At 35.2% G+C, this 15,681-nt stretch overlaps 1 protein-coding gene across 5 annotated transcripts in view; it reads right to left on the bottom strand.

The window, feature by feature from the left end:
* LOC116845235 (proton channel OtopLc) overlaps positions 1–15,681 on the bottom strand; it is a 43,683-nt gene that overhangs the window by 25,701 nt on the left and 2,301 nt on the right. The window contains exons 1-3 of one of the 5 annotated variants that reach the window (XM_032817679.1): positions 13,181–13,290; positions 3,743–3,981; positions 2,189–2,331 (exon numbers count right to left, since the gene is read on the bottom strand). In XM_032817679.1, coding sequence (XP_032673570.1) covers positions 2,189–2,331; positions 3,743–3,952 — 353 coding nt within the window. In that variant the 5' untranslated portion in view covers positions 3,953–3,981; positions 13,181–13,290. Of the gene's footprint in view, positions 1–2,188; positions 2,332–3,742; positions 3,982–4,865; positions 5,172–5,208; positions 5,321–10,551; positions 10,806–13,180; positions 13,291–15,681 lie in introns of those variants that run through there. The other 4 variants (XM_032817678.1, XM_032817676.1, XM_032817680.1 and 1 more) reach the window with 4 other exon arrangements.

Genomic DNA, 15,681 nt, shown 5'->3' with positions numbered 1-15,681 from the left:
AAGTACAGATATATCCAGTGGTTTAATGATATTTACCGAATGTTGGCGGAATAATTCACAGTAAAAAACATGTGTTAAAACTGATTACATTTGTATTAAAACTGATCCTTGTGTTAAAACTGATATTTTTATGTTAAATTTTTAACATACCCGTATATAAATTTAACGTATTATATTTATGTTACCCAAACATTTTATGTTAAATTAATATTTACAACATATGTAAATATTATAATTATACATTTTATATATCAGTATGAATTAAGATATTATAGAAGTTAATTTAGAAAAATATTGTTTTTGCCATCTTACGATATATATAATATCAAGTATATCTACGATCAGAATATAAGTGATGTAATAGATAAGTGACTCACAAAGGACAACATTTCCAACTATGATCCCACCTATGGTAAGCAAATTTTCTAAGTACGATATTAATTAGAAACGAATCAATTAGAGAGAGAGGGCATATTATTAAGATTTCTGGTAAAATCTCTAATAACATTATAAAAATAACGCAATAAAAAAGGAAGCAAACAGTTTTCTCTCTAAGAAAATGACATTTTTATTGTGTTAATTTGACATTATTTATAGTATGTCAATTTTACATAAAATTTGCTTCAAAATAGTGTCGGTACTTTTTTGTGTTAATTTCTGATATATTTGTATTATTTTTTAACATTCACTTTGTGCTAAATTAACACAAATTTTTTTACTGTGTTTCTTTTATGCATCTTATGTGAGTCCTTTATTAATTAATTTCTACTTTGTGGGATAATAAGTAGCTATATATCGTATAAATTTATTCGTGTAGTTAGATGCGCCAGTCATTTTAGAAGATACTTCTAGAATGACTTTTTACCTCCTTAAAAGCGAATATTAACGAGTAAGCACTGAGAGAGTAAAGCACTGGTCGGCCTTAAGTTGCTGCGTCGAGTGCTCTAGTCGCGGTATCACGACTATGTTCGATGATCTCAATTACGAAATCGTGATACGAATCCTACTTGTGAGCGTAAGAAAATCACATGAGATTCTCATTAAGCCAATTGAATAATTAACAGTCTACAAGATACACGGAATTACTTTCAATTTATTGGGTTATGTAATTTCGAATTTTTTCGGTAAAATAAAATAACTATCATTATGCCGTTATATAATTTTATAAAACAATATATGCACCGTTCTGATCTATAATCTTTTACCCTCCTTCGTATATACATTGTTTTTTCTCATAAAATTATAAAAACATAAGCCTTTCACACAGGGAAAAAAACTTGATTTAATTAACATGATAATAACCAAACCAAACATTTTTTGTTTTGACAAAGCAGAATTTCTGGTTCTTAGAATTGAATTTAATTCATAAGAGTTGCAGAAATCTGTTTTCTTCGAGCAAAACGCGTTTGGTTTGTTTACTATCACGTTAATTCAATCGAGGTTTTTATTCTCTGCGCAATTCAACTGAAAAATCTGAAATTGCTTATTACACAACCCAATATTTTTGCGCAAGCTCTTTTATATCAATTCCTTACTACGTTATCAGAATATTTTTAAGTGCTCATTAAAACAAGTCCAACTATATCCTTCGTAATATTCCAGCTACGTAACACATAAAAATACACATGGGCTTGATATAAAAAATGCTAGAGGTACATAAATATATCGGAGCTATTACGAGCTGCTTGCTTGCTGAAAGTCAGAGTCGACAGGCTCGACGTCTGCAAGGTATCGAAGATCGTAAAACGCGTAACTGCCTCGAAGCGAGTACTTCGAAAGTTATTTTAAGTCGCTCGAAGGCTCCCAGAAACTCTTTCGTGATAAGAAATGTTCTCGAGACATGATATCAGGGTTCCATGTGGCGTAATGATTTTCTGCTTAAACCGAGCGATCCGAGGATATGTTTATCCTCAATTTTAACGAAGCTTCCCTATCGAATATCACTCAGGAAAAAGCTCGCGTCTCCTTGTATTATCATCAATCTTAATGGTCGACTTGAACGTGTTGTTGCTTTTTGAACTGTTTTAAATGCTATTCTGAATGAAAATATGCAAAACATCCCCGCAAGGTTCGAGGATGCATGTCTAAAAATATCATTCCGTAGGGCGGAGACTTTGCAGCTTGCATGTACCGCGCAAGTCCGAGGGTCACTCTTCTTCAAAACTTGTATTTGTCAGAATGTACTTACTTGGCATTCTTTGGCAACATGCCATTTGCTGGACCAGAGTATGTGGGCGTGAGGCAGAGGGGCGGATTGTTCGCATTTTGTGGTACTAAAGGTTGTCTTGCGTGCGCTGGTGATGTATGCGAGCCATAGCCATCGGAATTCAGCTAGAAACACAAATTTACATATTCACGATCAAACTTTCATCTGAATTATTATGCACGCTACGAGACTACGTTGTATCGAACAAAAGAAATCGCAGTTATTGAATACCTTTTGTACGCGTGTTATATTGTATATTGAGAAAAAAATACTCAATCTCTTCAAAGACAAATTTACTAAAATCAGAAGAAAATTAAATAATAAGAAGAAAATTATATAATTTTAAAGTGAAATAAACATGACATCTGCCAATCATGTGATCAGATTTCCTGTTTGCTCGTGGAATTTTGTAGTAAATATTTATTCGCAGTACTGTTCTTTATATTCAAATGTAAGTCAGTATTCTTGGAAAGATTAAGCTTACTCAAATTTTTGTTATTTTCGGTGTCATCTATTTTTTTTTTTTAATCAAATAAAACATTAGCAAGTTTATGAAAGTTGATCACTGCGAATATAACTTTTATTTCTACCTCATCAAGGAAGCTTTGTGTGTGTGTGTGTGTGTGTGTGTGTGTGTGTGTGTGTGTGTGTGTGTGTGTGTGTGTGATATTATCTTTTTTATATCTACTTAGTGTTTAATCTTCTATTTAGTAAATTAAAAAATGTAACATGTAAAACTTCCTTCTAACGAGGCAGTAATAAAAATTATACCCGTAGTAATACTTGCATTCATTTTGTTAAGTCTATTAATGTTTCTCGTGATTAAAAATCTAAGTTTCTTAAAATGATAATTCGTACACATAGAAAAAATTACTATATTATTAAGAAAAATAATTGTTTAGGTTACTTTCTTTCTTTTAAGTAATAGTTATCTTCAATAAAGAATATTTTTTAATAATAGCCTTAAAATATACTTATCATAAATTTTAGAAGAGCTTATTATTATTTTATACGTGCTTAAAAGAACAATTAATTCTCTTTACAAGAATATTGTAAAATTTTCGTTATCGAAAAAAAAGTTGGTTTGGTTATGTGTAGTAAATAAACCGAATTTCTGTTTTTATTTAATGATTTTCACTCAAATATTAAACTTACTCGAATTCAGAATATATTTGGAGTGAATTTGATATTTATGATGAATTTATGATAGATATTATAATAGTATTCTCTTCTGTGCGTATACTTTTTTATTATTTTAACAAAAGTAGTAGTAACAATATGCGTATATGGTTATTTTCACTGCCATTACACATACATTACTTACTATTAGTAAGTTTCTAGTAAGTTACTAGTTTAGTAAGTTACTATAGTTTCTTGATTACAATTATTTAATTATATAGTTGTAATTATAAATACTAAGCCTTTTCCTCTCAGTGTAAAATGATTCCCCTCACAATAGTTATGTCACTATACTATTTTAGTCACAGATAACAAAAGGTTCTCCTTCACAATGTACCGTGACGTTTAATTATTCACCTTGACGACGGTGCCGATCAAAGAATCCGGTGGCATTTCCGGTGGTTCGGGTATTACGCCTGGATTCGTTTGCGCGGGATAATCATTGTGCAAATTGGGCTCCTTAACAGGAGTACCGCCGTCGAGTCGTTCCATATCCAAGCTATCTGTTGGCGTTGGTTGATTGAGCAAACGCTCTTTCATCTCGTGGATGTATGGACACCGTTGCATCTCTTCAGAATCTTTGTCCCTCTGACGATCTGGGGAAAAACGAGAACTACAATCAGAGATACTCGGGTTGTACACGCGCCTGTTTCTTTCAATGATACAGAAATATAGAAGACTGAGGATAATGAAAGTTTATTATTCTCGTGAAATGTCATAGACACATTGACGTAATCATATCTAGCAGATAGTGACATAATCGCATGAAACGTTAAACTTGCGGTAAATCGTATACACCTAAGTACACGCACTAACTATTGCTGTTAAGCGAAAGGAAGAAATTTTCGAAAGTACATACACCCAGAAAAAAAATGGCTCATTTCATTAAAATTATAGTCATTTTCGTTGCCAGTTATATTAAAACACATTATATAGCTTTAAGATATGTGCAATTAATATAAAAGAAATAAGCCAATAAGAACCAACGTTAGTTATTGTATTTGTACGACTACAGTATGAAAGAAAAAAATATCTAGGAAATAAAAGATATTTATCCAGAGAATATTACTAACATATTTTTATTTCTTTTAATATATATAAAATATTTTTCAATTAAGGAAATATATATTTCAAAATCTTAGCTTTTAATGAAAGCGATTGTTTATTCCATCTAAATAAAAAAATTACATATAAGTAAATATGTCATTAATATCTACTAAATGAATTTTTTTTATTTGTTTAGATATTTTTCTCTAATAGCGACAAATTTTGTTTCATATGATTAAACGCAGAGCACTCATCAAAATAATAATACGTTATGAGTGCGTATGTTGTATTAAAAAGAATTTGTTATAATCACACAAATAACAGCGTCGGCTTTTATTGGTTTATTTATTTTTGTATTGATTGTCAACTATATTTTTATGTTGTTCTAATAAAAAAATGGTAGCAGTACAAATATAAAGTTATTATCACTGACACTATAATAGCAGTCCCGGTACAAATATAGTTATCCTGACCGCAAAATTATTTCACTTTATATTCACAATTATAGTCACGCGTAATAAGCACTTTATTCTTAGTGTACGTGAATTTGTATTAAAGTCGAAGTTTGCACAAAAGTTATTTTAATTTTTGCGATATTAATACGTGACATGGCAACTGTTAATAACATTCCATCAGACTTTGATCCATTCCCGAGACTCTATACTCGCAAAGTTGTTAAATTTATACGAATTCAATTCAACTTGTGGACTCGAGCGACTCGAGCTCTGCGCACTATCTCACCGAGCTATTTCCGTGAACTGTTTCGCCGAACTTACTTAAAGCCACAGTGCCCATAACGCACACCCGCGCACTTAATATTCGAAAGAGAGGCGCGAAGAAAAACCCGATGAAGGAGATCGCGGAGAGAACCGGCAACGCGATAGTGCAAACGCGATCGGATCGGTACTGTCTCAGAAGGAGGTCCCATCGCCGCATTAACTGGCTCTTGGCTCTCTCCCCATAGCAGAGATCGCCAAACATGGAGCTATGATTGGTGCGCTAGTGCGCCTCGGCTGGTCACGTGCGTACAACTTTTCACGTGGATGTTCTTCAAGATGCTCGACGGTCAAAACCAGAAAACGTTATGAACGTTACGATGAAATTATGATTTAATTACGTCGGCACATTGACAGTCGGTAGGGCAAAACTACGTTTTCTGCAGATTGGTGATGTTTAGCCGACAGGGTAAAATTAAGCTTTCAAAATTTGCAGTTAAAATTTCGCATCATAATATTATATATTTTTTTGCAATAATTTTTATAAACAATTAATATCCCTCGAAATTTCGCTAGTTATACACGACTGCGCAACGCAACGTCGGCTGTTGATGCATTAAATATATAGGCGAAGATAGGCAAAGTATTTATATGCGCTAAAAAGAATGTTTAATTTAGTAAACAACGAAACAAGTCAGAGTGTTATGTAGCTGAGCATTACATTAAGAAAAGAGAAATTGTTAATTGCATTGCAAATTGTGTTCTAACAGAAAAGCAGAAGCGCTTACTACAAAAATGAATCTTCCGACTATAATTACTTCACCGTACAATTGTTTATATATCATAATTACTATCACCACATACAATTATTTGAGACTATAATTACTTTACTATAATTACTATACGATTGTTTGTGACTATAATTATTTTACTATACAATTATTTGCGACTATAACTATATGGTGAAATAATTATAGTAAAAAAATTTATTTTTAAAGTAAATGCTACTATAGTAAAGTTAATAATAACTTATATGTATATTGTGCTGCTATTTTTTCTGTTAAAACAACAAAAGGATATGATTAACGTTGTAAATAACCCTAATTTTTTCATATAAAAATTAATAACTTTTCTCTTACACTGAGAGAAAAAAATAATTAGAATAACTATAATCTCACTATATTTTATAGTTTATTTTGGTCTCAAGCATATATTTATAGTTCATCTAAACATGAAGATATAGCAGAATGAACACAGATTTATAGTCACCATTTTATTACTCTATGTGTATAATAAAGCACACTTTGGGAATATAGTTACATATACCTATATTTGCCAAATATTCCAATTGTATTGACTATATAAAATAGATAATTTCTCTTACCATTCAATATTTGCTACCTTACTATACTTTTTATTTCAAATAATTATAATTCTTGGTAAAAGTTTTACATAGGTCAATTATACTATGCTTATATTATAAATATTACAAACATTATGATGACATTTACTATAAAAATAATATTCCTAACTATAATCTTTTTACTATGCCATTATAGTTCCAAAAATCATACATTTTTCTCTCAGTGTAGTGTAAAGGAGAATTCCTTGGTAGAAAAGCAGAAGCCAATCAGAACTCGCACTGGTAGTCGATAATTTCTGTTTTTCTTCCAGCGCGGGTTCCAGATTGGCTTCTGCCTTTCTGTTTTCTGCTAAGGTATGAATTCTCCCTAACGCTCATCCATATAAATTATTCATTCAGATTTATTTCGTGTGTTGTTTGTTAAATCAATCGTGTGTGTTCGATGTCTATCGAATTATTTTCAGTAAAATCATATCAACCTACGTATCGGACTCCATGCTGATTATAAAACTGTATTCGTTAGATGTGGAGCATACGCATACGGCTCGCTTCGAATTGCTGCTCCGCGGTGAAAGGGCGGTGGGAGTTTGGAGACGGTTACTGACCTATCTCACGGTAACAGTCTATCTTTGCAAGGACGAGGCGAGTGCAAAATAGCATCAGAGACGGGCACACGAAGTCGCGGTGTTTTCATGAGAGTAGTCCATACGAGAAAATACTCCAAAGTATTCTTGGCATATATCTACATGATGCAATACAAAAATGACGCTTCTCAATATTCCTCTTAATTTCATATTCACTTCGTCAAATATCTCCGATCATTTGATTTCGCGTCACGCATTGTTAAATTTCAACTTGCTCGAGTACGAGTGAGACAGAGTTTATAAGCGAAAACTCCCGCAATAACTGGCGTAACCAACTCGAATACAACGTCGCGATATTCTATCTTCTTTTTCCGTTTTTCTTTCTCACACATACACACAAATATTCTTTTTCTCTCTTTCTACCTATTTTCATCCCTTGCTGAAACTGTGCACACACACACACACATATATATATTTAGAAATCCACGTTTTGCCGAGAACGGTAGTTTTAATTACGACCCGCTTGCGCAACTCAACGTTATCTTCGTTCTTCTTTCAATGCGCTGCGTTCCCCGTACTCTCTCTCTCTCTCTCTCTGCCTTTCTCTGTCTTTTTCTCTCTTTCTCTGTCTGGAACATGATGCTTTTCCCTCTTCGTATGCACGCGGATACACGCACGCACGTACACGTCAAGCACAGAATTATTTCTATCTTCCTTTCATATTCTCTCTCTCCCTCTTTCTCTTTCTTTCTCTCTCTCCCATACCACGAAGACGTCTCCGGGCGACGTTCGTACGGAACGACGACCGATTTTAGATATCCCATACCGTCGACGAGCGACGTGATGGTGGAACAATCGATCGCTGAAACGTGGGTGATAATAAATTTGGAAATGCCTTGAAGCTACTTCACAGACTGCTGTTGAATTTACGTTCCGGTAATATCGTTATTATTTATTTATCGTTATTATAGATGGAATTCGCTAAATCATAGTATTCATTGGTTCCCAATAAAAATACTCGCATTTTATTGTTTCATTTCTTACATTGTGGTGATTTTGACCTGTAGAAATAAAATTTCACTGCAACATCTGTAGTATATAAATTCGTTAAACGCTGTACTATACAACTTTCTGTACTTATAATGATAGAAGTAACGGCTTCCAGACAGTGACACTGCCTGTATTTGCCAAATGCATCAATAAAAGTAACAGTCACTATTATTAATTGATCCTTTAAATAAGATTTGATTAATTAGAGTATTATATTTATAACTATACTACACCAGTTATAAGTATAGCATTTCAATGAAGAATACACTGATTGTACTTTAGAGATCAGGATAGTTAATTACTCCAATTTATCTGTACCGCAAGTATCCAATAAATTTACACAAACACGACGTACTTTAGTATTGTAGTTTTAATCTCACATAAAAATGTAATCTTGTCCAAAACTGTTGGACATGGTGAAATAGGTGAGAAATTTAAATTTTCGCGAGACAACGTGCAATTCCAGTATCCCTTCTGAGCGGTTAAATCGCGGGTGGGACTCGGTGGACTCGTGGATGTACTTGATTTCAAATAAAAGCTGCATCGTGATTATACACGCGCATATGCGTACACGTGTGCGAGTTACGTTATGTCAGCGAAGCAACACGTACCGTACCGGAAGGGACTGGATGAATGGAGTTTACGTGAACAACGAAGTCGTGAATATCACGAAGCCTCGAAAACGAAACCGCAGAGTGGCATAATTATCACTGTCGAGACACTCGGCTTGAAGTACGCGAAAGTACGTTGAACGCTGCGTATTGGCATTTTAATTGTACGACTTGTTTCCGATATTTAGATTGAAACACATGTGACGGATATATCAACGAAGAGCGTTTCTCAAGAGGCCAAATATAATTCACCCAGTTATTAATACATCGCGCTGGAAATAGCTCGAAAAGCTATACGGTCGTTATTTATTATTGGTTATTATCAGGTTACTGTCCCATAAACGGGGTATAAGAAACTCAGAAATAATAATAGAGAATCTTTTTTTTAATTCTCCGAGGAAAAAATTAACAATTAGCGTCAAATTCTTCCCGAAATCAATTCGCGTCAAATTCTTCCCGTCGCCTTATTAGCAAATCATAAAAAAATAAAAAAACCAATAAGCTATCAACGTTACTATTTAAAGTACAATCAGTGTACTCTTCGCTGAAATGCCGTATTTATAACTTATAACTTGTGCGTTTCAGTTATAAGTATAGCACTGTAAGCAGTGAAATCTCGCTGAGGAAATCAGTTAATAATAGCGACTATACCCATTATTGATGCACTTTACACAGACAGTATCATTGCATGCAAAGCGCATAGGAGTCGTCAATTCAATCGTCACGAACGCAAAAAGTTGGATTTAGTACAGTATATAACGAATTTGTGTATATTAACAAATCTTACAATGAAATTTTATTTTCATTAGTCAAAATCAATGAGAAATAAGAGCAGTAAAGTGGGAGCGTTTTCATTGAAAGCACTGGTGCAACGGCTAGTTTACACACGAGGTAAAAATCATCAGTTCTTACTAATTTTGACCTACTGAATTCAAGTACAACAAGCAGAATGTTATATTAATAAAAGTTTTAGAGATGCACGACAAGGAACTCATATGTATTTTCCTACGAAATTAATATTATTTTTACGTTTGGCAAATCTACAAAAATATGTCAACACTGCTATGCTAAAGTTAACATTTTCATGATGACACCACTCTCGATTAGAAACATTTTATACTCAAATTGTTGATTTTATTATCCTGCCAGGGTGTGGTTTATTGACTGGTTCCCTGAGTGAGTTCGCTTTAGCTAGGAACTTAAAGGGGAGTGGTATCTTATTATGAAATGAGTTTTTCTTTTTCCTAACGTTATGCTTTAATCATTGTTAACAGTGTCGTTTTGCAAGTAGAACTGCAATATGTCACGCACAAGTGTATTAATAGAAGTAAATGTTTTTGTTACACAATAACGGTAAACGATTTTTGTTATACTTGTAGTGAATTTACGTTACAGCGAAATAAAAGTGCAAGTTAATCCCACTGACTCGCAAAGCGCAAGAATTGTATTTCGGATGCAAAGCAGGAGATGACGATAAGATTTGGGCTTCTCATATTTGTCGTGAAACTTGTACATCAACCTTGCAATACTGATTAAAGGGTAAAAACTAAACTGTGTCTTTCTCAAAAAATGTTACGAAACTACATCTTTTTGTCTTTTTCAGAGCGTTCGGATTATGTGAAAAATATAGCAAATGCGCTCTATAAGCGAAGGAGTGAAAAATTGTCCAGTGAAATCGATGAATATTCACTGATCATCGGTGAAATGGCCTGACTCAATCAGAAACATCTGTATTGATCCTTAAGGGAGTGTTATTCAACAGTACTGAACGTTCACTGCACGATGTCACAATTACCCCGATTAGCTGTCGGCGAGAGGACGTGTCACCACATTGTGTCTGCAGTATCCACCGGTGCACTCGTGCACAGTCTCGAGATGCCGATATCGGGCGTCTCAGAGGCGCACCGGCGTGCCTACATCGCGGAAGCTTTCACGATGACCGAACTCGCGGCGAGACTACGCGACCGGGGTGACAGGGTGAGAGACGGTCACGTTGAAACATACACACACGGCGGGCGAGGTTATCGCTTGCACCCCCGCGACGTAGGCCCCGAGGGATGGGGGTGAAGTAGCGCGCGCGAGAGCGAGCGAGTGAGCGTCACAACAAACGGAAGTCGGAAGTAGCCTCGGATCGATTTTAGCCCCGGTCGGTCGTGGACCTCGAAAAAGCGGCAGCCTCGTCGAGGCGCTGCCACGGCACCCGACACGAAACACGGCCAGACTGCGTGGCGACCACCTGTGAGCTTCCTACCCGGCGCCGGCGTCGCGACGCCCACGTACTATCCATCGACCGACCCGCTCTACGCGCCGCGGCTTCGCTGTAGAAGCCCGCGACCTCGCGTTCCCGGCGTCGAGTTGGTCAATGACACCCGCTCTTTGATATATACCGTCGGTAATTTTCTGTCCCGGTAAGAACCACCCGCGTGCGCACTGGGAAAGAAATATCGAAAAATTAACAAATATTTATCAGGCAGTTACCATCAACATATTTACTTAAATCTAAATTTTTTTCATTTAAACCAAATATTGTATTTGTTTACTCGGTTTAAGTAAGCGATACTCGGTTTAAATAAAGAGGATTTTGGTTTAAGTAGATACGTTAGTGGTACCTGATAAATACTTTTTAATTTTTAATTTTTTAAGTATTTTTTTCTTAGTGCGTATATCGTTGCTGGAAACTCTCAGGATCGATTTTCCCAATCTCTTGATAACCTAATAGTTAAATCATATATCCGACTTTAAGTTTCTTTCAAATCAGATAAAAACGGACATACACTGAGAGAAATTATCTAATAAAAAATTAACAAGCGAACATTTCCGATTAAAATATCGATAAATTTTGGTATCCAATCAGGAAACATCCGATAAGAAATATCGGTTCATAATTTTTCTTATCAGTTTATCTGATGAAATGCCATTATGATCGGAAATATACGATAAAATTTAATCAGATATTCTGATCAGATGTAAAAATTGGTCGGAATTTGATCGGAAATAATCGTTTGTTAATATTTTATCCGATAATTTTTCTCCAAAAAACCACGTAAAAAACCAGTGTATGATTAAACCGTTATAGCTTACGTTGGGAAAATCAGCCTTTATAGTTCTTCAGAGTCGCTTGGCGACTCAGGTAGCGCAAATCGCGACGTTGAAGTTTCGATTCGTTCGATCTTAATGCGACTTTCGCTCAAGTCCTCCTTCAGCTCAGAAGGAAGAACGTTTTAAGCACTGCAGAATTGAATCAGTCAATTCGAAACAATATTGGATTTATGGTATATATTGGTACAATATTGGATTTAACTGGTGCAAAGTTTGCCGCCACTTTAGCAATCTTGCGTAGATGCGTTGCGTTGCAAAGACGCTCCATGAAATATCATGGAGTGAAATATAAAACAGAAATGTTGACTCTTAGAGATATACAAACGGATAAAACATTTCCACGCGGCACGATTCTGTCACGATCGACATCAGTCCGATTGTAGTTCCGTTGCGCAGTAATCACTATAATTGCACTATAATTGTAACAGTTATTTCACTTCCGTCTACGGGTCCGCTATCTTGGAAATATTTGTGCCGGACTCACTTTTAGCTCTATGCATGTTCACGATATTCTTCGCAATCATATACAATGATTTTGTGTATCTATACTTTGTTAGAGGAAAGGCTTCGATATTCATTCTTTTTTATACATAATTTCCAATTTAATTATGCGAAAATTTAAAATTAAAAAATTCTAAACTCAACTTTGAATTTTGTCATTGTTAAAATATTTATTAATCAATATGGGAAATATGAGGATACGATAGAAAAACGACTAATATTCATTTTTTTAGTTTTCAGTTTCAGGATTTCGTAAAAATTCAAAATTAAAAAATTTTGAATTCAATTGTGAATTTTACGTCACATTGGTCAAGATAAAAACAACATTCATATTGAAGATAAATAATCATGAAACTGGATTGTGATTTCAGAATTACAGTAAAGGACTAATTAAACGATGTAGCAAATATAGTGCATATTCTGAACTATTCATACATTGTAAAATTTCAATAATTTATAAGATCCTTCGAGATTTAACTTAGATTTATGGATCACTAATTGATCGAGATTCTCATGTTAGAGATGTCTCTTAAAAGGTTATGAGATGTATATAAATGAAAACGAAGAAAGAGTAGAGGCAAAGCGAGAGAACGAGCCAGAGTTAGCCGGAGAGTAACGAACGTTTAGTTGTCAAGTTAGTTTTGTAAGAGGAGAAAAGGTATTAGTCGGAGGGATACGACCAATTTATAAACTCTGCGAGCAAGGGACTAACGAGTAACTTTGTAAGCAAATAAAACATTTTTTTGTTCGACCTAACCAAATATTTAAATCTTACAAATTCAGAACTGAGGAAATCGATATGGGAGTTCTCCGTGCCTTCTTACCTCCATCGTGAATCGTATTAATCAGGGATGAGTCTTTAAGTACGTTGTGCTTGCCACAGTCGAAGAGCAATTTAGCCGCGAGCACAGTTTAAGAAGCCACGATCATCGATTTAACCTACACCAGAGTACGTAGCACCAAATCCATTCACGCAGCCGATATTAAATCGTCGTCGTTGATGCTTCCCTTCGAGTTCAATGAAACGCGTCTTCTGTCTTCCGAGCCGATTGAGTCACGCGCGATCGATCAATTTGACATCGCCCCCGTCAATCTCGTATCGCGAACGATAGTCGGCCGTGCATCGAGGCGCTTGCGTTGCGCTGCGCGTTTCGCGCGCGAATAATCCCGGCTCTATGATGGACGCGCGATTTACCCATCGGAATCCTTTCTCTTTCCGAATCGCGCGGCTCGGTGGTGGGCGCGCTCTCGCAAATCGAGGCGAGTTACTCGCGGCAATGCACGCGAGAACATTTCGCGCAACTTTTGTCCCGGCGTTAAATATGGACACACGCGGCTCCCGCCCGTTCTTGGTACTCTCGAGAGCAGCAAATTACGTTTACTCAATGCCAAATCAACAACAGCGCGTCGTCCCTCCCGTCGCGAAGCAACGGCTCAATGCTGCGGCCGTTCGGCCACGTAAACACACGCACAGTGTGCGCGCGTGGCGCTCGGACCCGAATGAGTCCTCTCGTTTTTATTCGGCGGTCCTTGACTCGATTTTGGGTCGTTGCGATATAAACGCAGACTGGTCGATAAGTTCAAGGTTCGCGGCGCGCGGCCGAACCGAAGCCTCGCGCATTTATCAGCTCGTTAACCGCTCCCCCTTTCATGCACGCCTCGAAACGCACCTTTTCCCTCTGCGGGCGTGCGCGCGCGAGATTAATTAGCGCGATCAGGCGTAAGAGTTCTGCGAAACGCGCGTTCTCTTCAAATGTATAGTTTTGACGAAAGATCAAATAATAAAAGATCAAATAATAAACGTAATAAATTCTGGTGCTAGAGAGAATCTACTATGAACTTTCTGTGCTTAGTTGAGTAAAAAATTAATTTAACCAAGCTACATAAATGTTATATTAATTTATATTGTACAGAGTATCTGACGCAAGACACACAAGACTACGTGTGTTAAGTCAAACTGAACAAAAAATTCCTCCACCATTTTTTGAACAACCACATAAAATTTTGAGTTTGTATTAATCAAAGAAGATTCGTGAATCATCACGCGCCTTACGATGAGCCGTGATAGCGACTTCGGCTGTTGTGTGCTTGTATATTAGGTGAAACTGGACAAAAAAATCCTCTACTATTTTGCAAACAACCATTTAGATGTTTAGTTTTTAACTAAAGAAGATTGAGTATAGTATCTGGACGTAATTGATGCCTCAATCTTTTTCGAGTAAAAATTAAATATCTACGTGGTCATTTGCAAAATGGTATACACACACACACACACACACACACACAGGATCTTTTTGTTCAACTTGACCTAATACACAAGCGTACGACTGTAGATGTCTATTATAATTTATTTCTCGCATTACGCGTAAAAATTTGCCAATCTTCTTTAAGTAATAACTCAAAATTTTACATTGTTTTTTGGAAAATGGTAAAAGAATTTTTATTCAGTGTAACCTAATTTATCTACACACGTGGTCTTGCGTCTCTTGCGTCAAATACCACATATATTTTAATTGTATGATATATTATGAAATAATTTAAATTTTATTTCCGTAGTCTCTTTCTCTCTCTCTCTCGCGCGCATGCGCGAGAGAATATATTATAGCTTTTTTCATATATAAATTCTCAGATGAACTTTTTATGATTTTCACATTTTCACAACGTGGGACAATCGATAATGGAAACTGTATAATTTTTTTTAATAAATTTGTGAAATAGATATACTGAATTAATCATTAAATTTTCATATAATAATGTAAAACTTTTGCACACTAATGCAGCTACAAATTTACTAAAACTTGCATTCAGATTTTTATGTTGCATTTTTGCATAACATATTGTTTTGTGCAAACTTCGGTCATTCTTTTCGTAATTCTATTTCGTTATTCTATGTGATAAATATGAATGCCACATAAACTAATCGTAAAAGACACAACTTTTACAAATCTATTAGTAAAAGTGCTGATACATTTATATACATCTGTATAAGTCCTAATAGTGCAGGATTAAATTGTCAGTAAAATTCAACTTGCTAAAAAGAATTGTAAATTTTCTAATAGTAAACTTTAATTCTTTTTATATGTATATAAAAAAATAAATATAAATGTATATAAAAATAAGGCTTCTCAATAAAGTGTCCATTATAAAAGAATATGCAATTACCTGAGAAGGATTTTGATTAAGTAAAACTATAAAAACTTAGCAAAGACAGTAAAGACTAATTTTTTAATAATAAGTTCAATTCTTAAAATGTAAATAACGCATTTTTGAGAGAGAGAGAGAGAGAGAGAGAGAGAGAGAGAGAGAGAGAGAGAGAGAGAGAGAG

This window comes from Odontomachus brunneus, unplaced genomic scaffold (assembly GCF_010583005.1).
Source record: "Odontomachus brunneus isolate Ranch 3 - 2012 unplaced genomic scaffold, Obru_v1 Obru_scaffold_050, whole genome shotgun sequence".
Taxonomy (NCBI): Eukaryota; Metazoa; Arthropoda; class Insecta; order Hymenoptera; family Formicidae; genus Odontomachus; species Odontomachus brunneus.
The sequence above is the reverse complement of the archived record's forward strand: the minus strand, read 5'-3'. Positions and strand labels throughout refer to the sequence as shown.